Raw genomic sequence first — 27,124 nt, 5'->3', positions numbered from 1 at the left:
TATTCATGAATGCTGCTACATTTGAGAAACTTTATGGATACAGTTACAGGAATAGATAGAATTGTCATTGTAGCTATACTGATTGTGCTCAAACAAGCAATCACCTTATAAGCATTCAGAAAAATACATGTGACTTCAGAGGCAATAATCAGTTGGAAGCTAGTTTGCTCTTTGGACATAAAACAGCATCTTCCTGTGCTGCTAATGAAAGATACTTTCTAATTTACTCACATGAGGTTTATGTTGAGGTTTAGTTATTCAAAAATTAGGGCAGTAGGATTATTATCTATAGGAAGATGGAGATGCTATGTAAATGCAGTAAATTTAGCCAACTAACCAAATTAATCCTATTTGGTTTAATTGCTAGAACAAACTTACTTATTTCAGCCAAACAACCCACTTTACCTCAGAATCTCACTTACAGTTATCAATTGTTTTCACCAGAAAAGCTGCAACTACAGCTGCATGCTCAAATCTTATCTTCAGCCGAAGCAGAATGAAGAGTAAACACAAGAAATAGTTAAAATACACCACTCACTGATTAGTTAGTTCTCATGTCCCCTTTCCAATTCTTGCACCTGCTCTTAAACTTAAATCTTAAATAGTATTCTGCCACAAGGATTTTATTATCTACTTTGAACAGTGCCTTGTACAAGAGGGTCCCCATCTCCTACTCAGGGGGGCCTCTAGATGCTACCATAATAAATAAAGTGATTTGTAACCATATGCAGTACTTAGCTGAGGAAGTGGGGGCGTAGGGATAAGCTAAGTCGTTCTCTGTTAACTTTCCCTAGTCCATAAAAGATTACATTGCTTCTATCTGTTCACAGACAAACACATGGGGGTCAGAGGCTGATGCCATAGTCGATCTTCAAGATAAAATTTTATTTGAAAAAGTTACATAAAATATAGGTTTTACATCACCAAGTGTGATAACTACAGTTGGACACTTTTCAGATGGTGCATAAGGTTACTTACCTTGCTCTACCTGCATCTAGTTATGCAAAAAAAATAAGTAGAATACACTACATCTGCTTTATATGTAATTACTTTTGAAAACAACCTGTGTCATGTAAACAACTGATGAGACTGTTTTTGCTATGTATAATTAGTACATTTAAGACGTAGGGATTTTTCCCCACAAACCCAGGTGCACATAAAAAACTTTAATGAGCATTAATAGGTCTGTTTGTTAAGTGGGAAGAGGGAGTGCTTTAACACGCAGACTACAGCATGACCTTCTAGGCATATAATAAAAGTTGGATGTTTGTAAACAAAAGACTTACCATTTATTGGCATTAATTACAAAATAAAATATTAGACCATGATTTTCCATCATGTCTGTGTCAGTATGTGTTTTTATTTTATTAGAATGAAATAATGAGAAGCAAAATACATTAGGAATCCCAAATTCATCAAATTGCAGATAGGGTCCCACATTTTCTTCCTCGATGCTCTTTGTGTTTAGGCGGCCATGCAAACAAGTGCGTGAATGTTGACATCACTAACCGTCTTTCTGCAGTGCCCATGTGGCCACAAATAGGTCAGATTCTGCCCCTTGCTCCCTGAAGCAAAGGCATTATTCTGTCTATGCCCACTGCAGTATTCCTCCTCTGTCCTGGAGATAATGGAATGAAAAGCACACCACTGTTGTCAAGACTGCACTGTCCCTTTAAGGTACCACATTCCAGCATGGCTTACACAGCAGTCCTGGGGAGAATGGGAAAAGCAGTTACTAATACTGAAAAGTCCAGTGTTAGAGTATTACTGATTAGCCTTAGAGGCAGAAAGCTCCCAAATCACAATAGATTCCAAGACACAAAATGTAAATATCAAAAGTGGATAGTGGCAACACTGGCTCATCTATTGTACCCACTTACAGCAGGGCAAAATTTGGCCAATGAACCCTACCTTAACTATGATGGTACTAGGAGTACTACACCAATTCAAACTTTTCACATGGTTCAGAGCAGACTAGTTAAACCATGGAATGGGATCCAGCAATAGGACTAATTCCACAAGTAAGGGTTGCAAGATTGCAGCCCATCTGTTGAATTGGGCCGTTTGAAGCTGTAATTTATTGTTATGATAGTCCCTAAAGACCAACCAAGAACAGGGTCCCATTGTACTAGGGGCGATACAAACACAGAGTAGCAGCCAGTCCCTACATAAGAATGGCCATACTAGGTCAGACCAAAGGTCCATCTAGCCCATTATTCTGTCTTCCGACAGTGGCCAATGCCAGGTACTTAAGAGGGAATGACCAAGGGATCCATCCCTTTCCATAAAATCCCAGGATCTGGTAATCAGAGGCTTAGGGACATCCAGAGCATGGGGTTGCATCCCTGACCATCCTGGCTAATAACCATTAATGAACCTATCCTCCATGAATTTTCATACAACGCACAGTCAAGCAGTAGAACTCCTTGCCAGAGGATGTTGTGAAGGCCAAGACTATAAACAGGGTTCAAAAAAGAACTAAAGTTCATGGAGGATAGGTCCACCAATGGCTATTAGCCAGGATGGACAGGGATGGTGTCCTTAGCCTCTGTTTGCCAGAAGCCGGGAACGGGCAAAGGGATGGATCACTTGATGTTTACTTGTTCTGTTCATTCCCTCTGGGGCACCTGGCATTGGCCACTGTCGGAAGACAGGATACTGGGCTAGATGGACCTTTGGTTTGACCCAGTATGGTCTTAAACACACAGAGTGGGGGTAAGGGATAGAACCACAGAAGCAGAGTGAACAATATGATGGGAACATGTTAGTTCCACAATTTTTGTATGTGTGGGGGGTCAGCCAAACGGAAGGGAGAGAGGTCTTCGAAGGGCAGTGGGAGTGAGGGGAAAAGGGTCAGAGGGGCAGCTGAAGAGTGAAGCTGAGGTGAAAAGCCAGAGAGGGAGAGGGTTGGAATGAACAGCCAATCACTAAAGGCAACAGTGCAGAATAAAACCTTTTCAGAGTAAGCAATTTATTAGACTAAACTATTAAACCACTGGATTATATTTTGACCAAATTATTAACAACCACACACCTGCAAATATTTTCAGGATACCTGAGGCACCTACATGAACTGAGTGTTTTGTTTTTAGTGAGCATCATTTGTGTTGAATTTTCATTTTACATACACGCTACAGTAGGTAAATTCAACAAGAGCTGACTTACCCCTTATGTCTGAAAATGCACAGCTTTAAGGGAAAGGAGTTTTTGTTTTGTTGTAAGTTACTAGACCTTTCAGACCACAGAAGCCTAGTACACTGCAAATACTCAATCTTAAAGGAAGGAAACTAGCAAGCTGAAAAGAGGGGTTGACATATCTGAAGACCAAGATTTTAATCATATGTTCAAGACTTATTTCTGATTCTTTCATGCACTGCTTTGACTCACCTGTATTCAGGGGAAAATGAAGACTGACACATACACACACCCCAGAGTTGGGCATGTGATACAGATGCACAAGCTGTGTGGCTTAAAGTGCATTTACTTCCTACGCAGATACACTCCTTGTTAAATAGCTGCATCATGAAAATGTGCACATACGTTGTTTGGGCACTCCTGGTTCTAGTCAATGTTTAGACACACCTATCTTCTTAAAAATCTGCCTGCACCAGCAGTCTGTGTTACATTGAACAGGCTCAACAAGCTTTAGGTTTATCTTAAATATTAAGACCAGATTCTTCTAATCAAGACAAGGGACACTGAATAAAGCCAGGCTGCATATTATCAAAGCAACAGAACCCTAATCTTTCCAATGCACAATTAATCTACAATACAGGCCTGGATTCTGGAAAGCATTTAAACACGTAATTTACTGAAATTAGGGCCAGAGTGACTCAATTCCTAGCAATAATTATTTAAAAGTTACATGAGTTGGTGGATTTCTATTTAGCAACACCATACCACTTTAATATATGTTAATCAACGCCTGTATGGCCCTCCAGACATTCCTTGTATGCTTTGCAACACCTTAGAAATAATGGGTGGCTCTTTCAAAGACAGAGCATACATGGTAAACATTATTTCATAAAATGTTTTAACTGATAAAGGGTTTTTTTGTTGTTGTTGCTGTTTGCTGCCTATGTAACTGTAAGTTCCCCTTGAGAGTAAAGTGATGTATTATTAATTTGATGTGTGTGGGGACTATGCTTCCCAACTTTCGTTAATATTAATGAGAATCCCATGTCTAAGCACACAACAGGTCATGTTGAAAAATTCCCCCTTAATGTTTAACGCAATACCGTTTTACAATAATCGTGAAAGTACATTTATTACACTTTGTATTCATTGTTAGCCCATGTCAGAAAAAGATTTGTTGGGGTAACACCATATGATAATGGGTTCAAAAGTCAGTGCCCTTTGGCAAAAAGGGAGCATGTAACAAGTATATTTTACATCAAACAGATTGAAATAAGGCCCTATCCACATGATAACAGAAACCACAGTAGCAACACCATCATTTTATGTAAAGCCACGTAGAATCTGGTCCTTTCTGTGAAGCCACTATATTAAAAGCTCTGGAACTGACTATATCAAAACCACCATTAAACAAGAGCTTTGGTATGTGATTTTTAAATCTGATGCATTACCTTTATCACTCTATCCACATCCTGTTTATTTAGATCCTCTCCACATTCTTGGCTCAACTGATGCTGGATGACATTCCTGCGCACTCGATAATTTTTGGTAAAGATTTTAAGCAAAACCTGCCGATGCTTTAAAACAAAAGTTTATTTTAACACACGAGAGAAAAATTATCTGCATTATATTTCTAAACATGAAACAAGAAAACCACCATCGGCTCCATACAAGCTTTTAGGTACATCATTTGGCACAACACGTTCACTGAACTGCGTTAAAGGAATCTTCTTTAGGAAATCCCTCTCCAAACAGTCCCATACTAGCATGCTAGAACTATAGCAAGTATAAGAATGATACTTAGCATGTACAGTGTATTTCTGTATTCGAACCACTGTACAAATGTGAGCTAATTAATTCCTGCAACATCCTTGTGAGGAGGGTATTATCCCCCTCATACAGAGAGCAACTGAGGCAGGGAAAGTTTAATTAATGGAGCTAGAATTTGAGCTAGTTCCTGGCCTTCTGCTCACTCCACTTGACTATAATGAAAATCTAGAGCAAGCTGCTGTGGGTCTTCCCTGTGAAAATTGTTTCATGCCGTTAGCCCGGACTTTCTGCTTCTGTATGTTCCAATACACTCAATTTACAGTGGTAACAATTAAAACGTCAGTGTATGCCCACAAATGCCAGAGTTACTTCCCCTTCTAGCTATAAGGAAATTCTGACCGCTCAGGTATCGCCACAGGGTAACTACTGGATAATGCTGACTTTTTAAACAGCAAGGACCAGAGTTTAATATGCTCTAAGGCCTGGTTTGAATGGAGCAGCGAACTGGTGCTACTCATGTCTACAAAGCTATTTACACTAACGTTTAATTAGTGAGCAGTGTATGTTATTGCTTCTGTCCATTCCCCCATACCTCAGTGAAGCAATCATCACTACTGTGGACTGAGCACTGCCTCCCAGCTTGGAGTAGCTTGGCACTGGAAACCACAGACTCCAAGGGGGAGCATGGGGGAGGGGTTGTGTCACTTTTAAAAGCAAGAATGCAAATACCACCAAGCTCCCAGCAACCAGCAATCTGGGAATGACTTGGCTAGATTAGATGCCATGTTTGCCTTTACCTGGTCGTAAATGTCACCAGCTTCCCAAAGTGCATAAACCTTTAGTTCATCCGGTGAAACAGCATGAATCTGTGGGGGAAACTAAGAACAGTTTGCACCAGTCAGGATGGTTGCTTTAATTTTAGTTACAGGCTGTTAAAACAAATCATCTTGAATGAGTGAATGTTGGAAGCTACAGGAACACTTCAGCAGTCTTATATTGCCCCAATTAAGCCAACGTCATGTTTGATCGGCACCTTTATTCACTATTAGTGAAATTCACTCATGCACTAAGGATCCACCCACAATCCTATGAACCGCTTAAACTTTGTTTTGAGGGTGTAAGTGGGAATTAACTGGCACACAGGGTTTGTGCAGGCTCTCTGCCACTGAGGCCAGGGCAGCGGGGGGACTTCACCCTTTGGATGCAACTGCTAAACACTGAAAGCGATTCCAGTGCTTGAATGTTAAAGGATATTTCATGGCAACAAAACATTCAGTTCTCTCCTATAACCAGCAACTGACAGATACATTTGCTTCCATGCTAAAAGTCGCTCCGAGTTGTTCCCTGCTATTGCACGAAGCAGGAATTCACTCTTTCTAGAAGTTTTTACATTGACTATGGCAGTTTTTAGGACTCCTAGGTGCTACAATAATACATATCTTTAAATAAATAGATACAGTAGACAGATTAGATTAGACAGGTATTCAGAGGTCACTCCTGGAGACCCAAAAGCATGGAAAAACTTTAACCAATACAAGGTGAGGGAAAAACATGGCATTGCTGAAACACCCTTCATCACTGTCCTGTGGGCAGCCTACACAATCCCACGAGAGTGGGCAGTAAACTGCTTGTGAAGCCAGGCACTTGCTTATTGCAGACTAGGAAAATGAAACACTTTTCATTTCAAGCACCCATGCAGGGAAACAAGCCTTTGGTTCTTCTCAGCTGGCGTGCCCTTGCGCCGCTCTCCGCCTCACAAGTGATGCAGCAGCCCCCACCTTACCACTCTCATGCCATACAAATGCTTACATGGAAAAAAAAACAAAAAAAACCTCTTTTAGCCTCAACATCTTCCCTCAGAGCATGCTCTCACTCTTGACATGCTTCCTCCTTTAGGTCACTAAGAATTCATTCCTTGCCAGCTGGCCAGACAAACTAATTTTCAAAATCAACCATCGGAGGCGAACAAGCCCATTCAGATCCCCTACCCTATGGCACAGGGATGGTCATTTGTTCCATTCCATTTCTTGCCACACTTAACTGTTAGCTGGTACGAAACATACCTTTTCTCTCACCCCTCACAGGCTTATATGAGAGCTTTAGATGACTGTGCCAGAAATCCTAGTTGTTACATTCACACTTAATCTGTAATCTTACTGTAAACAGGAAAATTGTTTGGAAGGAGCTACCTGGTGAGTTTGGCAGCTCAGAACCCTGCATTGCTCCAATATTGTGAGACAAATCATGTACATTTTAACAAACTTTACAATCGCTTGACACTTCAAGCATTTCTCTCCTCAAAGGAATGCTGGCTAATAAAGGCTGGCCTCCTATGGTATGCATATCCCACAGATTAAAGCAGGCACATCAGATTCTCACAGGAAAATGAGTTATGTTCAAGGCCTGTGAGAGGGACAATGCATGGAGCACGAAGTATTTATTCCAACACTGTGTTACACATCACCTGCTCTTCTCTGTCTGATAGAGCTCTGAAACAGACCTGTACGGCAAGCTGCTCTTTCCCTGACCAAATCACACTACTATGCCTGCATTTATCTTGGCCATTCAGGAACTCTGGTTCTAAGCCAGTGTAGTTTTACCAAGTCTCAGCAGCCAGAATGTCTCCAAGGAAACAGCTGACTGGGAGTTTAAAAAAAAAGAAAGAAAAATCTTCTCATCTTCCCCCTTGGTGTAGAGTCTGCAAGACACTATTGCCAAGATCATCTCACTCTCCTGCTAATCCCACTACATCGACTCGCCTCAGGATTTGGGCAGAGGCCAGCAGTCCTTCCTAGAATGCTCCCATCAAGACACAAGGTGGGTGGAGAGGCCCTACAATGTCCTTCAAAGACCTAGGAAAGGGATCCCAGTGAAGGAAGGCTGCCACCACATCCCCACAGCCCGGAAGGCAGCAACCATAAGAGGGGGAAGGGTGCCACTACTCAAGGAGGTTAATGGATTTTCTTTGTGTGCAAACATCCTCCCCATGGGACTGGGGAACTTCAAACAGAGGCTCACTCCAAGTGTGAGTGCTGAATATGACTATGCAGCAAAAGTATTTGTTCAAGGCTTCCTTTCTCTTGCCCTAGCCTGTCCTGGACTGTCAGGTTGCCTGGAAGCTTAGGCTAAAGGAAACAATAGCCAATTGCATTCAAGTGCAGGCCTACCCGAGACTCTCTCTGGATCCCACCACAGTGCTAACGACTGAGCATTTATTTTGGCTTGAAGATGTTACAATGCGACAAAACATGTGCAAGCAATGTACCTCCGCAATAGGTGCCTAACGGCCTCGTTTGCAGCCAAGTGGTGTCTCAGTGGGTTCTAGTACAAAGACACAGCAACCATTAGACTAACTTGAACTCTAAGCGCATCAGGTCAGAGTCAATCCTTCATTTCTATGGGAGAGAACAGGTAAAGGCTTTAACCAAATTTTTAGCAATGCATTTTCTTTGATGTGGCAGCTCAACTGCACTCCTCCTGGAGGGCCTTGTTTTCATTACCTCAATTCATTAGTTTTTAATCCATGGAGCAAATTCATTTCAGAAAATTAACATGTAATTATTGCATCAAGTGATAAAATGAAAAGGTCCTTGCACTGCTTAGAAGGTCTTAGGTTCCAAAGGATCCACCAAGGGAAGCAGCCCATGGCCAAGAAAGTCCTATATCCACATGGAGTGTTTGGTGAGTGTAAACACGCCCCAACTAATCTCAACCCCCTCTGTGAGAGGCAGGGGAAGGGACTCCTGGTGGAGAGGATTTAAGATGGTGATTACAGCAGTGCAGCGACTCTTTATCTAAACAGTGGAATTTGCAACAAGGTTCACGATAAGCCATGTGCTTTTAGGAACAACCAATGCACTTGCAGCCAACATTAGACAACAGACACCATGCTCTGCTGGACTGGATGGGCCTAAAAGCCTCCACATGTCCCTTCAGTAGGGAATGTCTGGCTTTGAATCAGGTTCTATATTTAAAGCTTCTTCTGTTACATGTTCCACAGCAGAAAGGCAATTCCTTCTCACCCGTCCAGCTTCCTCAGGAGCTGTTTTTAAAAAAACAGTATGTTCCCTTCCTTCCCCATGAAGTTTAAGTAATAATATAATGAAGTAATTTACAAAGTTTCAAAACCAACCCAACCTGAAGTGACACCGCCAGCAGCGGCCTCAACTAATTACCATTCGCAGTCTGTGCAGCCACATCACATGGCACATAAAAGAAAGCGAGACCCTGCAACAGCCACAGGAGGAGGCTCCAGGTGGAAAACCAGCCAGGATGGGCAGGGCTGCAGCCAGGATTTAGAAGTCACCGGGCAGAAGGGAGAAGAAATCATTTAATTGGGGACACTCTCTAGCAGCATTTCAGGTCCATTACTAAACTCCCAGCTGCCACACTGTCTATCTACCATGCCTGGCCACCATATTATAGTATTCCTACCTCCCTGCAACAGGCCTCGTTCCTTAGCTGAGTCTTAATTCTCCTGCTCTAGTCCTACTTCTGAATTATTTCCTGCTCCCCTCACTCTGTCCTCCTCCTGCACTCTGTCCTGCCTCCTCCTTCAAGCAGCTGTCCCTTTTTCTCTCCCCCTAAAGGCAGTGGACTCTCTAGCTGCAAACTGACCAGGACTGCTACCTGGCTTGTAAACTGGTTTTGCCCTCAGGCTCTCTCTGCATTCACTACAATGGCAGCTCTCTTCCCTCCACTAACTGAGCTATCTTCATGCAGAGCTGCAGGAAGTCCTAGCTCTCAAACATACAAACATTTCCCTGTCTTTACAGCAGCCACAGAAACGCCTGCAAGGAAAGGAAATTTAACAGCCAGTGACCAAAGGAATGTGGCACAGGCACAGCATGGGACTCCTGCTATATTTTTCCCAGCCACTTGTTGTATTGCCAGGTGTGTCCTGCGCCCGAGATAACAGAGACCATTGTTCCTTCCATGGCAGCCCTGAGAACAGGGAGCTTGTACAGCCCTGGCTACGGCAAATGGACCTGGGATTTGGATCACTTCAGACTGCTTCATGGAATCATGAGGATAACAAGCAGTGAAGCACTGGGGTCCGGTCCATAAGAAGCTGTACCTCTGAGTTCCTTTATACTGACTAGGAGAGCACTGCAAGGGGCCAGCACTCAAGCAAAGATTGTGGGAAGCAGGAAGTCAGCCAGACAAAGCCCCAGCTTCAATGGGCCGAAGTACCGGCAGCTGTTCAGAGGGATATCTGCCCCAACCACACAGAGTGGAGACACTGTGTAGGTCACGGTACGTTTACCACTCAGCACTTGTGCCCTTCCCCGCGTGTACAATATAAAGAGGATACTTACAGGCACCAAAATCTGTTTGCAGCCAGTGTCCAATACCATGTCTTGTAACATTTTGTCTGAAATGCCACTAAACAACGTGTGTCCTGGGGGCAGACTAGCTAAGTGAAGATTAAATAACCGTTTCAGCTCACTCAGAGTGAGAACAAACTGTTTCTTAAACGTCGTCATCACAAACGCTTTCAGTTCCTGGGCAACTCGATCCGTGCATCCGCCTGGCAAGTGGCCGTTTAATGAGTCTGTGGAGTTCTCCTCCGAATGGATGCCATTGACCATGCCATTGTTCATACTCTCATAGGCGGACGCGTCCATAGGCTCCTCATCGCTCACAGGCTCCTCTTTAATGCGGACGTTGGAAATATCCATCTTGGATAGAGTCTCATTTGCTTTGCTCTCTGCCTTTTGCTTTTGCAACTCTTTCTCCAGCAGCCCGTAGTTCTGTTTGACTTTTGCTTTAGCCATGTTGACCCTTTGTTCCCCAGAAACCAGAAGTGGGTGAGCTAGTAAGATACAAGAGTACAACACGGTTAACAGAGAATCTTGGACATTAATTCTGCAGTGTATTTATTAAAACAGACTTTAGTGAATTAACGGCACTGAACAGTTTACTCCAGAGATCCAAGACCCCAAACTGATTTCAGACTAGATTTCGTTTTTAAAATAATTGAACAAGCAGAGAATCATTTTAATAACTGCTAGCGAGATACTTAGGGCTTGACTTTTCAGAAGTCTAAAGCCCAGGGCCATGGGAAAACATGCTTGTGCGAGTGCTAAAGCCCTGTGTGAATCAGGAATTGCACGTACAACTGCAGGAACTGCACACACATTTTTGCCTGCACCCCTAGACTCCTGACATCTTTGCAAGAGAAGATTTTTCAAGAGAGGCTGGATGCCGATAGAATCTGCTGCAAGGAGAAAACCAGCTGGAGCAATTGCTATAGCTACCACACAGGATGTTGCACGCTTGCAAATGGGAGAATGGATGGGAAAGTGATTTGAGTGATCACTAATCAGAGGGCAGGTTGTGAATCCAGCAGACCTTCTCTATTAGGATTTGGTCCATAGCATGAAAGAGATTGAGAACCCCTTTTCTGTAGTAACTACCCGGTCTGGAAAAGTTCCCACCAGATAAGATAGAGGGTACTGAAATGTATTCATGTGTCCGTTTGTCAGTTCTGCTTGCAGTATCCAAGGACTCCAATGTCTGGTAACTAGCCAAGTACTTAGTTCAATCTCTCTGGAACCTCAAGTTTTCACAACCTCTTATGATTACAGAACAGCTGCTTTAAACTTTCACTGGCAGCAACAGTGGAGAATCGCCTTGAAAAGAGAAGGCCTTGTACCTCCTTAGAGCCCCTGTTAAACTAATTCTTCACCAATAGCTTAATCATCAGCCACAGCAGAACAGAGATGGGGAACTGCTAACTTCCACTGGTTTATAAACTATGGGGCTATCACAACGGTGAGACCAACTGGAGTGCAGTGTGTGCTGGCTCTGCCCCCTCCCCCAAAATATTTCCTACTCTGAGGACTGTGCTGCCCTTAATGAGGAAGTCTGTTTGTAGAGTCAGCTCTACTAGCTTTACATTACACCCATGGATTCCTCTGTGCTGGGGAATCCTCAGTTGCCCCTGAGTTTTAAGGTTGCTTTGTCCCACCCTAGTGGTTTAAGCTCACCTTAATGTAGCCCAGAATCTGCCCCAAACAATCAAAGGGAAACTGCAGACTCATGCAAAAAATAATATCTAACAGTGACACACAGAAATTACACTAGAAACACAAACGGGAGAATATATTTCATAACGATCTTAACCATTAATATACCTGATTGTCCATCTTGTTTCTTTGGTGTCAAATGTTCCTTTAATAGATTATAGACCTTTTCTAATCTGAAATTAAAAAGAGAAAATACACAAGAGTATTTTTTTTAGTTTGGCATTCCCACACCCAAACACAGACATTTCAGCTTTAGCCTTTCAACAATGCCAAAGGACCTAAAGCATCTGGAGATGGTCAACAGTCCAGTGAAATTGGGAACCATGGAACAGTCCCATTATACAACTGCCCTTTAAAAGGGACAACTTTATGTAGAGGAAATGCAGATCAAAATATTACCATGCTACAATCTATAGTCATGGTACAGCTGGTACATGTACATCTTTAAATTTATTCCCCAGAAGAAAGCAAATCATTTACTTGGCCTGAATGCCCATCCACAGCATATTCTGCCTCTGAACCACATCTGGATGCTTTTTAACAAAGTCTTCATCATAAGGGAGCAGGAATTCCCAGCCTTTGTTTATTCTCGCAACAGACATGTGCTCTAAGAAGTCCTTCACATCTTCCGGGCAAAGCTGAAAGAAAGACAGACAGACAGAAAGAGTGTAATGGGTCAGGGAAACCACATCTGCAGCCATACAAAACTGTGATTTTACCAACTAAGCAGAGTTGGGCTGAATTAAGGTTTGGGTAGGAGACTGCCAGGAAAAGATACTGGCAAATCAACAGGAGACAGTCTTCCCTCTGAGTCAGTACCAGGAAGGACCTAAAGCTAAGCAGTAGTTAAATAGTCTGCGTCACTTTTAGCAAAACTAGGGGAGCTATCCCCAATATCCTGAACAAACTGCACTGTGGATAATTATATTCCACATATCTAAGTGTTCTCTGAAGTTTAGACTTCTCTGGGCTTTTAACAGCAACCAAGATGGCTGCATTTCAGCTAAAGGTGAAGCAACCCTCTATGCACACATCCATCTCCACCACTGACAAAGTGCACTAGAAAATTTCAGAATGTCAGATTATTAAATCCCTACATAAAATTAACTCATTCTGTCATTTTATTTTGTGTGATTTTTTACAAATCCTTACAGAGCTTTTTCACTTTTAATCCCATTTACTTTACAGATACTAACATGCTTGTGCAGATGATTCAGCGATCAGGTGCCTAAGTTGCTCTTAAGAAATAAAGAGCCTCCCTCCCCTGAGGACACTGAATGCTTTGATTCTGTCATTCATTCGCGGTCTCCACTATGCAGTACAGATCTGAAGCAACACTGTCCTAGGTTAGCAATAATGGGAATTAGCAGTGAAATGTGTCAGGTAATGTCCCAAAGTCAGCAGTAAAATGGGTCACCACAGTGTGCGGTGCTAGGAGGAAAGGCAAGCAGCAGTGTGAATTAGCCACAAATGCAGCTATTGACAATACCCACTGCTTATCATCCACCTTTGGTTTAGAAAAAAATTGTCACTCACTTTTGTGACTGTGGCCACTTCCTTTCGCACAACCCAGCGATCCTGCGTAAACTTCCACATCTGGGGGAAGTAAAAAGGGGGGGGGGGGGAGAACGACATATTTCAGGAAGCTGCATTACTAAAGAACAGACGTGCTGTTGTGCCACCGGCATAACCAGGAACCTTTCAAGAATGCAGGAGTGGGCAATTCTCTGCCAGGCAAGTGGGTCAACTGGGGCAAATACAGACCTGGCATGGTCTATTCCTGTAGGCATTTTCCTTGAATGATAAGAAAGGACACAAAACAAAAGGCCTAGAGAAATCCAAGATTTGCCTTGGTGAAGCTGTGGCGGGAGTTGCACTTAGATCCTCTGAAATCTAAATTAAACATGGTTTAAAAAACAAACAAACCCAACAAAAACCTAATGAACACAGAGGAGGCTCATTGTTATCATTCTGTGCCTTTACAGGCATATGCGGGGGTAGGACTCGGGACGTTCTGCTCCAAAACCATGTGTTTTGCCACTTGCCCCAGAGGAAATCTCCATGAGCTGCTACTAATAGTGAAGTTTATATCCTTTTTATAAGCCAACCACTGCAGGACTCCCATCTTCTCCCTTAGTCCTTTCTACAGCACCCAACACTGTAGAAGGCAGGGCAGTGTGCATGCCCTGCACCAGTACATTGCAGTCACTTAGATTCCTACCCACTGCCTCCACCCCACGCTTACGGCAGTTCAGTTGATGGAGGTTTTAATACATTTTGGAGGGTTGGGGGCAGGAATTTAAAGCCTCATTGCTACCAATTCCTCCCCTCCCCACTCTCTGCCCTGTCACAGCCTAGGGTGTAAAAAATCATGAGCAACTGGGCTGGTTCTGTATGTCCTTTTACCTTATTCAGCTTCTCTTCCCCCCCATACTAATCGACACAGCTGTCCCCAATGCACTAGCGCACACTTCTTTAAAACCACAAGCTATCACTGACTCCAGTAAAGGAGACAATTGTGAATATACCTGTCTTGCAACTACACCTCTCCCCCGATATAACGCGGTCCTCCGAAGCCAAAAAATCTTACCTCACTATAGGTGAGACCGTGTTATATCAAGCTTGCTTTGGCCCCCCTGCTCCTTGTCCCCTGACCACCGCCTCCAGAGACACCCCATCCCTAATCATCCCCAGGACCCCATCCCCTACCCAATCCCCCTGCTCCCTGTCCCCCAGCTGTCCTGATCCCTATCCACACACACCCGCCCCCTGACAGGCACTCACTGCCAGCGGCGGAAAGCGGAGCAGCCCGGCCCCAGCCCACTCCACTCCGCCAGCTCCCAGCCGCAACGCTCCACTTCCCATTGCAGGTGAGTACGGGGGGCGTCCTTTCCTTGCCCCGGCCCCAGCCATGTCGCTTGGGAGGCGGGGATGATGTTGTTGGGGAAAAGACCCGCACTCACCGGCAGTGACGGAAGCAAAGCAGCCCAGCCCCAGACCGCTCCATTCCGCCAGCTCCCAGCCGCGGTGCTCTGCTTCCTGCTGCAGGAGAGTCCGGGGGCATCCTTTCCCCAACCTCCCCACACTCACCGGCGGCAGGAAGCAGAGTGCCGCGGCTGGGAGCTGCTACGCTGATCCGCCGGAGCGCTGCTTTACCGCGTTGTATGCGAACCCGTGTTATATTGGGTCACGTTATATCGGGGTAGAGGTGTATTCACAGGTCCCAAACTATCAGCTTTCCTGCAGGGCACTCTCTATTCAACCAGAGTGCTGAACACGCCACCTCCTCTGGGCCTTGTGTCGCTGCTGCTCCACTTCTCAGCTAAGTGCAGTGGTTTTGGTCCCCAGAATCCCCAAAACTTCAAATGTGATACTCTCGGGCACTGCCTAATTCCCATGCCTCTGGGAATAAGAGTTACCCCTGATTCTGGGTCTCCCATATGGCAGCACATTGAGCAGCTTTCAAGATGTGTCAGAAAGTCAATTCTAATTACCGTCAGTTTGGGCTCACACAGAGACTAATCTAACAGCAGCTGACCGCCCAAGAGAGTTAATAATGAAACTAAGCTGAGTGCAGAGATCGGGGTGATCGGCTCTAAAAGGAAAATGACAGGGTCACACACATCCATTAGGGATGGAAGCCACAGAGCATGGCAAATGTTGAAGTTATTTAGGGATTAGTTCTCCTTAGATTGTTTGTAAAGACAAACACGGTCTCTAGGTAAAAAAGTCTGTTCCCTGCTGAGGTTTAGGGTGGGGGGAGGGGGGGTGGAGAGAGAGAGAGAGAGAGAGAGTGAGTGTGTGGGTGTGTCTTGTACTCGTAATTTACATTTGCACTTATTGTTCATGAAAGGTGCTAGATCAGCAGCTCTGGAAGCGAAGCCCTTTTACTGAACAGGGCACGCATAGCAAGTACAGTGTGTCCCTAGCATCGGCCTGCAAAGGTCCTTCAATTCTGCCCTAGAGGGACCACCTCTGAGGGTGATAGGCTGTTCAACCTCCATCAGCCTCTCTGCTGAGCCTGCCATTAAGTGGGTCAGCATGATGGTGTCTCTGTGTCATATTTTAAATGCGATAACTGTTTTTATTAGATAGATGATCGAACACCTAGATCTGATCATCAACCAATCACATGAATAGCAAGTGAAATCTATATCAATATTTCCATGTTGATCCTCTTAACTCCCTCAACAAAATCTTCAGGAGTAATTTTGAGATTTTCTTTGGAACAAACGTTAGATTACAGAAGAACAGCACAGTTAGCAATGATGTGGTCAGTTATGCCAGCTTCATTTTATTTGGGTTTTGGCACTGGAAAACAAACAGAGCATATCTATACTTACAACAAAATCTCTCCCCCTGCAAAGCACTTCTGCAGGAACTCCACTGTGTGGGCTAGAGGTATCTTTTGGATAGAGGACATCACTGTTAATTAAAGGAGGAAATGATTAATTATGATGCATTGCAACTAAATATTATTAGTGAGGATTTTTAACAGTATATGTGCCCATTTATTGGTCAAGAGACACCTTTTATCCAGCCAAGTTTGCAGGATTTATACAAATTCCTATGAAGCTAAAGCCCAGTCTGCATCAAGAGAATTCACACCGGAGTGACTACATCATTGCAGTTCACACTAGTGCAAAGAGGGGCTTAGACCAGTGAAGTTTAATCTGGTAACAAACAGAAATAAACTGCACAGATGTAAACTGTGTGCTGGTACAGCACATCTACGTTAGGTGTCTGCCCCAGCTTAGCTTCAACAGTGGGAATTCCTTAATGCACACATGTCCAAAAGTGTGTCATCAAATGCTTTGGGCTACATGGCTTCCCCACACATCCCCAAAGGTAACATGAGCCAAAACATTTATCTACCAGACTTAGTTTATTTTTAATTTTAATTTAATACTCAAGGATTTTAAGTGAGAGATGCTATAAATTCCACCAGCGGGGGCACTTACCACCCCATCCCATTCGGATTGCGAGACTAATTAAATTACATCCATCATCATAAGTGGTCTCCATCTTTGCTGTCTCCAAAGCCCCAAGGTCATTCCTGATACTGGGTTTCACGCCACACAGCTGATCAGGGCAAAAGCTGTTTTTCATCCTCACAATAAAAGACTATTAGGCTAATCTTACACTTCCAACACTTTTTTCTTTTGGAAGATGAAGGTATTGTAACAACCACAGACAGACACACATAAAACAGTGCTAGCAACTGCTACAACATAAACACCCTTGTGCCATCATTCTGGGAGCTTGTATACAGCATTAGCCGGCTGACAGCATTCCTTTCTGGAGTGATTTAAGGTAGAGTGCATCTGTGTCACTGTACAGGCTAATCATGCAGCAGCTGCAGCCCTAGATCGTGGGTGGCCAAAGCGTGGTCCACAGGCTAATGGCTGCCAATGAATGTGAACGTGACCAGCGTTCAGCCTCATCTTTATTACAGAGATGTGGCCTAAAGATGAGACTGCAATTCCCAGCACGTAATATTCCATGTGGATGAAAAGGATATGGCATTTGAGACCTGCAGTCTCGCTGAGATACCCAACTGTATTAAAGATTAAGGTGACTACAATAGAATCCATTTTATGAACATGAGGTGCACCCAGCAACCTACTCTCGATTTATCAAATGGATAAACGCTTCCAGAGACCAGCTCTTAGTGACAACAGCAATAAACCAGTAATGAATCCTATGCTGATGGAATAAAGATTTTTCTTCCCAAGAACTGAAGTGGCTCAATACACAAACAAAACAGATCTTATCACAGTTCGATACAATTTTAGATAGCTCAGCCTCTGCCCTGTGATCATTTAACAACAGCCCTTTGTCTTATGCATAACAGACTACTGTAACAAGAATTGAATTTAATCAAGTATTTCAGTAACTTGGGTTTTGGTGCTTTCAGCTACATTACAGCAGCAAAATGTTAGTGAGGATTCTAAGTCATTGTTCTGATCCACTCCTAAGAGGAATGTTAACATTTGACGATAACAAAGAACAGAAACCATACCTTTTTACCACCCAGTTTCCCTGGACTAGCATCGCCACCTGCTGTATACAGCGTAAAACTGCAGTAGAATCGGTCCCAGAACCCAATAAACTCATGAGGTTTGCAAAAGGCATGACCTTCACTAAAGGAAAAGATGAAACACAGCTGTTTAAAGATGCTTTCAATGTTCTATTTAAAGATTCATAGAAGGACTTCTGTTTTTTTAAAAATATGGATACACAGATTTTATTTTTTAATATAAAAGACTCCCATCTGTTTACACTGAAATCAGCAGTCAAAAATATTTCACAGCTCCCGAAAAATAAAAGCACTTTAGAAAAAGCACTCCATTTCAGTCAGTCTGCATATGCATTGAAAACATGTCAGAGAACGTTGTGTGCAAGTTAATTGGCTTAACTGATCCCAAATTAATACACTGATAAAAGAAACCATCTATCTCATTCTATTTTTTGAGAGCAATAGAGTCCTCTGACAAGACAGTAAGACTCAGAGACAAAAACTTTAGCACTTGCTATTGTCAAATCATTACAGTTCCAGAAAGATGGGCTAAAGCTGTCTCAGGCTACGTGCAAGAGGCACGTATTACTGAAAACCTTCCAGGGAAAGGACAAAGCCGAAGTGGCAGGTTGCTGCATTAAACTCTGAGCTAAAATTCATGCACAGTCTCCACTACCCAGCAGTGGATCAACAGAGACAGGTGTGTCCTGGAAGCAACAGGAGTGGTCTTAGAGTGGAAGTTATTCCAAGGAGTACTCCTTTGGCTGCACGTGCTCAAATTGCAGGTGTCAGCTCTCCAAGCAGTCATGTGTCTCTTCCCTTCTAGAGGAACGGCGTACTCGATCGGCAGTGGAAGAAATACTATTCAGAGCCCGAGACTTAGCCCTAGAAACAAAGGGCCACACAGACTCTCAGCCCTGTAGGATGACAACACGGACACTGCCAGGAAAGGCTACCTATCTGAGGAAAAGGAGGGTAAGTCTAAAGTCATGAAAGGACGTGAGGAAGTGGAATGTTTAAAAAATATCACATACCATTCTTCATCAGGATCTTAATCTGATCAGCAAGGGGTAAAGTTCTCAGCTGTGCCATAGAAAGCACATTGCTTGGAGCCACAGGTTTGTCTCTGAAATAAACAAGCAGAACTGTAGCCAATGAAAAACAACATCCTGCCAATGTGAGGTTAGGACATTTCATGCAAACACTTACTTCTCTTCTTCTACATTCGGAGGCATCAGCATCATTAAGTATTCACTAAGGGAAAAGAAAATGTATCAGCCTTAAAATACTTGTATTAGGATTTTCTAGGCTAAAAGTACAATGATCTCCTGCTTAGTGCAAATCTTATTTAAGTAAATATTAGCTTCCAAGGTCATTTTTCCTTTTCAAGGAAATTCAGTGCTGGAGAAATGTATGAAGACTGTAGTTATAGACACTGAGAACATTTGCTTATAACTGTTTACTATGATTTTTAGCATTTTGCAAGAAATCAAAATCACTAAATTCATTCTGTTACCAGTAACCACTGATAAAGATTTCTACATCACGTTCCTTAAATTTAGTTAAGGTGAGGGCAGATGGTGCAGTCATCGGTGCACTAGACTGGGACTCTGGAGACCAGGATTCCATTCCCTGCTCTGCCACACATTTACTGACCTTGGGCAAGTCACTTAGCCTCTCGGAGCATGTCTACACTGCAATTAGACACCCACAACTAGCCTGCGCCAGCAGACTCGGACTTGAGGGTCTGAGGCTAAGGGGCTGTTTAATTGCAGTGTAGATGTTCGGGCTCAGACTGCAGCTCAGTCTCTGGGACCCTGCAAGGTAAAAGGGTCCCAGAGCTCATGCTGCTGCCCAAGCCCTAGTATCTACACCGGAATTAAACAGCCCCTTAGCCCAGGTCAGCTGGCATGGACAAGCTGTGGATTTATAATTATAATGTAGACATGCCCTTTGTGTCTCAGCTCCCCATTTATAAAATGGGGGATAATAGCACTTCCCTACCTCTCACAGCCGTGTTGTGAGGGTAGTACATTAAAGACTCTGAGGCACTCAGGTACTACAGTAAGTACCTTAGATATATAGTAACAGGCCAGATTCTTTCTTCTATTCCACCTGTGCAATACTCACCCACTTCAGTGTGACTGAGGACTGAATCTGGCCCTATGAATTTTTCATAGACAGGACAGTTCAACGAGATGCCAAATTTTAAAAATAACCCACCAACACCATAAGTGCAAAACACTATGTCCTGTGGCTTTCCCACTATTGGGCCTTGCTTACCCCAGATTATAACAAAACCATATTAATTATTGCATTCTGGACAGATTCCTGTAACCACCATATACATTTTTCCCCCATACAGCTTCCAAAAAGCAAATCTGAAGCTGAAAAACAGTCACTGTCAAGTACTTTAAGTCTCTATTAAAAATCATAAAATAGATTTTGTAAAACTCATTTATTAATAAAAGTTCTTGACTTTTTTTTTTTTAATTTAATTTAATAGTTTCTGGTTTTGATTTAAACCTTCCCCAGCTGAGTTTGTAATCCTTGCATTATAGAACTGTGTTAGCGCATAAGAACTAGACAAACTGGATTAATAAAAAAAGTGGCAATGACTAGTTTCTCTCTCTTGCCCGAATGGAATACAAAAAAAAACAAAAAACCCACCCCACAAATTATGTGTGGGGGGGGGGAGAATCACTTTTTTTTAAAATTATTTCTGTTGTAACAACCTACTGTTGTGAATAATACAGGCCAGACTTTTAAAGAATATATATATGACAACCTGACAAATATTCAAAGATTACTGCAAGTTATGTAGGATACTAGACCAAAGTTTTTACCTGGGAGATTTAATTAATTCGGTATTCTCTGCCATGCCATGTCCCTGACTGAGTAAATACTGGCGCTCATGTTCGGAACGGCTGTCCTGAGAAAGGTTGGAGAGGAAGAGCAAGACTCACTGCAATGTACAGTAAATGTGCCAAATCTCAAACAGTTTAATTCTTCATTCTCAGGCTCTCCAGTGCTATTAAAATCCCATAGTCATTGTTCTAACATGCAGCTATTGCACTGTGTAAACATCACATCTTGGTAACTGATGCAATACTTTCATACAGCTGCACAGACATTGATACAACACGGGAAAGCTTGAGTTTGTATTATTTTAATACACTGACACATTTACACTTTTTGTTAGTCGATTACCTCTCCTGGCATCAAACTGATTTGATTCATCTGAGCAACTCCTTATCTAATGCCTTAAGGTGCCCAACCCACAAGCAAAGGCCTGGGTTTGATCCTCAGACTCAGCCCCCCTAACATGTTACTGACACTACAGCCTGCTGAAGTATGTGAGCATTCAGGCCTCCAGAGCACCCAGAACATACCTACCCTTAAACCATAATAATGCAGATGGACCCAATGCTCTTCAGCTTGTCTCTTCTGCAGGAATTCATAGGACTGAACACGTCGCTGACGGGCTTGTTCGGTCTCTGGTCGGGAGAATCTTACCTACAAGATTTGATCACCGTTAACTACAGTGCCCCAAACTCTCAAAATGACACAGATTAAAATGGCACAGGGAATTATCTGCAAAAATGTGCGTGCTATATAAAGAAAATACACTGAATGGCAAAGCCAGGGATAGACAGCTAGGAACTAGCTGAACTGGAAATGCTCTTTTGCAACAGCCCCACCCTTATTATTTCACTTGTTGACTTGATTAAATAGTCAACTTTCCCCTTTCCAAGTGGAGGTTTAATTGCTGAGCACCAACTGCGGTTTAAACTGTCAGCTCAGTATGGATTATTATACTCTGACTGTGCACAGTTTCTTGAACTACCAGTAATAAGGAATCTCAGACATACAGTAATTTGCTTGATGTCGTCTTCGGCTTCATCCTGGGACGAATCGCCGGCTGACAAAAAAAACAAGCCAGGAAAATGAAATTAAAAATATCATCAAAGATGAAGCAGCCGCAAGAGAGTTTATGACTGTTCTGAGGCTTAGTCCAGGAGAGAGGCATGGTCCAAGCACAGGACCAGGAGCCAACCACCTCAGCTCTATTTATATAAATACCTGGGTAGCTGTCTCTCTCACCACCACACTATACGAGCACCTCACAAACAAACACTCCTGTGAGGTATGGAAAAATTACCACCACCAGGGGGAATTGAGGCACAGAGACCTGAAGGGGCTGACTCATCATCATACTGGAAGTTTGTGGCAGAGCTGGAAACTGAACTTGCTCTGACATTGAGTCTATGTCTTTAGATTAGTTATTTAACCTATGTATCTTGGTTTCCCCATTTATTAAATAGGGATATCAATATAGTAATGTACTGGTTAGTTTGCATACATGTTCCACTGCCCTCTACCGGATGCAATCAGAAATGCATTACTGGCATAGGCTCTACAAGGCCAATACATAATGGAGACTCTCCTTTAACTCTCAAGATAGGGGCCTGTGCTTTGGAACAAGAAGATCCAAGTTCATTTCCTGTTAATGTTGTTATATTCCAAATGCCCATGGAACGCAGCACAGTGATAACTGTGAAGACTTAGGTGGCTACAGATTTGTTACAACACTTAACTGACAGGAGTCTTGAGAGGAAGAGCTAATATTTGTGCAGCACAATGAAAAAAGTACTGTAAGTTTTATGATGATATTCTACCATCCAGGTGTTCACAGTCTCATGTTACAGACCTTTAATTAATCTGTCTGTTAAAAGGAACAATTATTTCCTCTGAGCCAATCATTATATGTTGTTATATTTTAAAACATGCTCAGTGTTTCTTCAGATATTAATAGCTCTTTCCAGTAACTCCATAAAGTCAGTATAACAAAATCTAAAGAGAAACGAAATTGTTCCGTAACAAAGAAAACACAGCTTGTAATGTGTTCACCTTCATTGGCAGCTTCTCTTTCGCGGTGTTTGGCATCAGCTTTGTCCAAGTAGGAGAAACTTGGCCTCAGTTGTAGAATGCCATGTAGTGGAGTTAGGTGAAGTTCACCTGAAAAATTACAAGTTATTTTCCAAGGCCTACAGTTGGCAATTTTCATTTTCCTATCACCTTTGTAAAGTCACAGTTTAAATTTAAGACACAGATTTAATAAATTTAAATGTAAAATGAGAATCTTAAATGGAAGCTTAATCCAGTCCTTAGTATTTCAAAGAGGTATCAGATTTGAACCCCTTGGTCCAAACCTGTCCCCTACAATTTGCTTTTTGGTAGGATCCAAGCCTGGAAGAGGACCATTTTCTGGATAACATATGGCTCAAACTCACATTTCACAAGGTCAGATGATCTGACAAGATTTCTGCCATTTATGGCCAAAAAAAAAAAAAAAATCTCAGAACAGCTCATGAAAGATCAGTACTAATCCAATCCCAACCTGTGATTCAGCCTTGAAGCCCACCCCCAAGATCACAGCCTAAACTGAGCCTGGAAATCAGTAACATCTCTTTGTCCCTTCTCTAAGTAAGTATTTCTGCCACAAACTGGAGAACAATACACAGTGCTGGTTCCACAGCATCCAAAGTTTACAGCAGCCCTTGGCCTTCCACACCAATAATGAGTATTTACATCAGGGGTCCCCAACGCTGTGCCCGCGGGGGGAGCTAAATGCGCCCGCGTCCTGACCCCCAGTGGAGCACCCGCCGAAATGCCGCCGAATTTCAGCGGCATTTCGGTGGGGACGCCTCTCGATGACGCCGCTTGCCGCCAACAAGTGACGTCATTTAGAGGCGTCGCCCCCGAATTTCTGCAGTATTTCAGCGGTGACACCTCTTGATGACACCACCGAAATGCCGCAGAAATTCGGTGGCATTTCGGCGGGTGCTCCACCGCTGCCGTGGTCCTTTGTCTGGTGCCCGCCCCACAAAAAAGTTGGGGACCACTGATTTACATCATTATGACAACAGCAAACTCTGAATAATGTGACATCAAAAATGTATATAATCCCAGTTTTAGGAAATTCTTGGGACATCAGTATTCCCAGAGGTTTTTAGAATATCAAGAAAGAGAGGGCTTGAGGAACAAATGAAGGAGCAGAATGTGTGGAGTAAGGGAGAACAGCAATAGAGAGACAGAAGTGAATTTATATACAATATTAAACAATATCCCCTTCAACGTACATGGTTTGAGGCTATAATTCAGTGGTAGAGTTCTGGTGGCATCTACAAGCCCTACTGTTACCTTGTTTACAATGTCACTAGAACACCTTGATGGAATCTCAAGGACTTTAGAACACTCCAAGTAGTTAAGTTCTCCCTCATGGTAACTTATTTATAAGGAATTGACAGCCACTAAATAGGAACAGAGGCCGCTAGAGACAAAGAACACAGTTTTCTCATTTCAAACACCCTGCATATTTAAAAACTGATTTATTTCACAAGGTTGGGGGAGGAGAAAAAAAAATAACCTTTTCTATAGATAGCAGCAGCATAACGGGAAACGTTACTCGCAGCCTGTGAAGAGCAGAAAGTTTGTCTGTCCATCAGCTTCCTGTAAATAAATTAAACCTTTATGACTATAGTCCACAGATACCACAAAACATGCAAGTGGCAAAGAGTTGTCGCTCTCTAAAATTAAGTAATCAAACTTGCAGGTCTTTTAAAAATACATATTTATATGTATATTTGCTGATCTCCCACTCTGCAGCATTATTTATTATGGGTACTGCTGAAGTTACAATGTTAACTGTCCCATGTGCTCATTCAATTAGAGGCCCTTTAGAAAGTGCTGAGTGGTGGCTTCCCAGCTATCCAGAGAAGCCCTGCTGGAATTACACAGCAGAAGACACTCTACAGCATGGGGCACTGCAGCAGCTACTCTGCTAACTTGAGCCTTTCTCTGGGAGAGCTACTGGGTTACATTAACAGCTACCGATGGCCCAGAGAAGCCATAATTCAGCAACATGTTTAAGCTTCTGCTCAAGGTTTACATATGTCCCCCATGCTTTGATGGCTCATGGCTAGAATTAGCACTGAGATACATTTATTTGGCTTAGATGTTGTTTTGTCATTTTTCCAAGGGGCTCAGGCATACAATGGCAGAAAATGCCACCAAGTTTAATTGCACACCTGCCCGAGTTTTATTTTTACCTGATGTCATTATAAGCTACCCTTAGACTACGCAACTAAAATAGGTTAGATAGAAAAAAAAATATGCCTCTAATTTTTCCACATCTGGCAGTAGTTTGTGAATAGTCACATTCACTAGTTCCCTGAATAGCCAGCCAGCCAATTTCCCCTGTTTGTGTGCATCCTTCATGATGCAACAGGGGAGCAAAAAACATTCTGAAAAATTGAATGTTAAAAAAATTCACAAAAATCAGTAGCAAGACTCAGCGACAGGTGAGATACCTGAACCTACTTTTAAACTCTTTTTTTTTTTAAACTGAAAATTTCAAGTTGACAGTGTCTCTTAAAATGTAAAAATGTATAGATCAAGATTTTCAGAAATGACTAGTGATTTCTGGGTGCCCAACCTTAGACACCATACAGTGGCTATATTTTTTTAAAGGGTGTGTGTTCAGAATTACCTGAAAATCAAGCTCCTTAAAGCTGTCTTAAGTTGGGCACCCAAAAATTGACACCCCCCCCCTCCCCCCCCAAATCACTAGTTACTTTTGAAAGTCTTGGCAACATGTATTAAAATGTCTAAATTTCTCATATTTGTAAGAGGGCCTATTATGAAAGTTAACCCTAATTGTAAGCTGCAATGTAAAAAGGATGTCAAAGTTCATAAGATGTCAGAATAACCTATAACTTTTTTTAGCCTGCATGGGAATTTACCATTGAAAATAGGTCAAATTATTTTCAATAATGATGTTATGAACAAATGCAAGAAAACCAGAGAGAGACTAAATTAGTCCAAACAAACAAAACAAACAAAAACAAATCTACTGACATGATTCAAGGACTGTGCTGAGGTTGGACTTAAACAAGATATGGGACCAGGAATTAATGGACCAAAATTGGTGTGAAGGATATAAAGCCTAATTGACGGACAAAATAATGAGATGAACTATGCCACCCATTTTTCTCATCTTTGGGTTCTTAAAAAAGAAATGTTGGGGGGGAAAAAATCCCCCAGTGCATGTCAGCTCAACATCCCCTAGCTCTGTTAGTCTCGTCCCACTTCACCTTCCCCAAACCCAGGACAGAAGAAGCAGATCAGACCAGACCAAAGGACATTCTTCCTGAGAGGAAGGCCAGCAGGCCTTACTCCTCTTTAAGGAATTTTGTTTTTCACCTGGGAGTCCTGAAAGCCATTATATCATCATGACATCCAGTCCTCAGCCCATCAGTGGGGATACCCAACTGCCAGCACCACAGAGGCACCTAAGATTCTGTTCTGTTTGTGTTACTTTCTGCCTGCCCCCGCAATTCCTCTCTCTTGCGGTTTTCCACTGAATCCTAAACTGCACTACAACAGCAAAAACAGAAATGAGATGTAAATAGCCCTGTCTTGTCTAAGGAGAAATGACCCAATCAGATGACATCCCTGACCTGAATGTGAATCAGAGTCCAGGCACCAGGTGTCATGGTCACCTGCCAGCCAAAGTATCCATTCACGATTGACCAGCCGGCCAGTGTTCCAAAAACACCAACAAAAGCCATATTTCCCCCACCTTTTCTATCCTGCCTCTTCTCCACCTTGTGTCTGTTTGTCTGTTAAACACGGGAGAAGTGAATACCCTTTGCACATCAGGACTGACAGTAAAATTAAACCTTCCTTTTAATCAAAGAACGGTTGATAATGAAAATAAGGCTGATATTTTGTCTGCAAAAGGAGAGAGACTTTAATATGTTTTATTTAAGTCTGTTTTGCAGTGTCATTCAATTTCAGTTTCAATATAAATGTCTGGTTTAATTTCTTCTTCTTCCTTGTGTTTGATCAATAAACTTTCAACTTAATGAGGTATGGTTTTGGGTGTTTGCTAGAAACTGAGTAAGCCAAGGCCTCTGTAGAGAAAACCCAAAACCTAAGTGTCACCGTTTTAATGCTGAACAGAGAAGGAGTTTATAAACAACTTTTTTGGTCCTTGAAGTCATTACAACAGGCCTTCAGATTGCATATTTGCTTGCTCTGCCCCTTCCCTAAAAGCTTGGTAGGAAATCTGACCATATACTAGAAAAGAACGTCAGAGCAAAGA

At 42.7% G+C, this 27,124-nt stretch overlaps 1 protein-coding gene across 4 annotated transcripts in view; it reads right to left on the bottom strand.

Annotated features, from left to right (window-relative positions):
• Nucleotides 1-864: 864 nt before the first annotated feature.
• POLR3E (RNA polymerase III subunit E) overlaps nt 865-27,124 on the bottom strand; it is a 38,955-nt gene continuing 12,695 nt past the window's right edge. For 3 of the 4 annotated variants that reach the window (XM_044978854.1, XM_044978853.1, XM_044978855.1), the window contains exons 6-21: nt 24,386-24,468; nt 22,867-22,974; nt 21,828-21,877; nt 21,352-21,471; nt 20,802-20,887; nt 19,165-19,209; nt 18,990-19,081; nt 17,959-18,079; nt 16,280-16,361; nt 13,473-13,532; nt 12,417-12,574; nt 12,045-12,109; nt 10,224-10,720; nt 5,703-5,783; nt 4,587-4,712; nt 865-1,710 (exon numbers count right to left, since the gene is read on the bottom strand). In XM_044978854.1, the coding sequence (XP_044834789.1) occupies nt 1,654-1,710; nt 4,587-4,712; nt 5,703-5,783; nt 10,224-10,720; nt 12,045-12,109; nt 12,417-12,574; nt 13,473-13,532; nt 16,280-16,361; nt 17,959-18,079; nt 18,990-19,081; nt 19,165-19,209; nt 20,802-20,887; nt 21,352-21,471; nt 21,828-21,877; nt 22,867-22,974; nt 24,386-24,468 (1,831 nt within the window). In that variant the 3' untranslated portion in view covers nt 865-1,653. Of the gene's footprint in view, nt 1,711-4,586; nt 4,713-5,702; nt 5,784-7,947; nt 8,227-10,223; nt 10,721-12,044; nt 12,110-12,416; nt 12,575-13,472; nt 13,533-16,279; nt 16,362-17,958; nt 18,080-18,989; nt 19,082-19,164; nt 19,210-20,801; nt 20,888-21,351; nt 21,472-21,827; nt 21,878-22,866; nt 22,975-24,385; nt 24,469-27,124 lie in introns of those variants that run through there. The other variant, XM_044978856.1, reaches the window with a different exon arrangement.

Source organism: Mauremys mutica, chromosome 11 (genome assembly GCF_020497125.1).
Source record: "Mauremys mutica isolate MM-2020 ecotype Southern chromosome 11, ASM2049712v1, whole genome shotgun sequence".
Lineage (NCBI taxonomy): Eukaryota > Metazoa > Chordata > Testudines > Geoemydidae > Mauremys > Mauremys mutica.
This window is presented reverse-complemented; position numbering and strand designations above follow the sequence as displayed.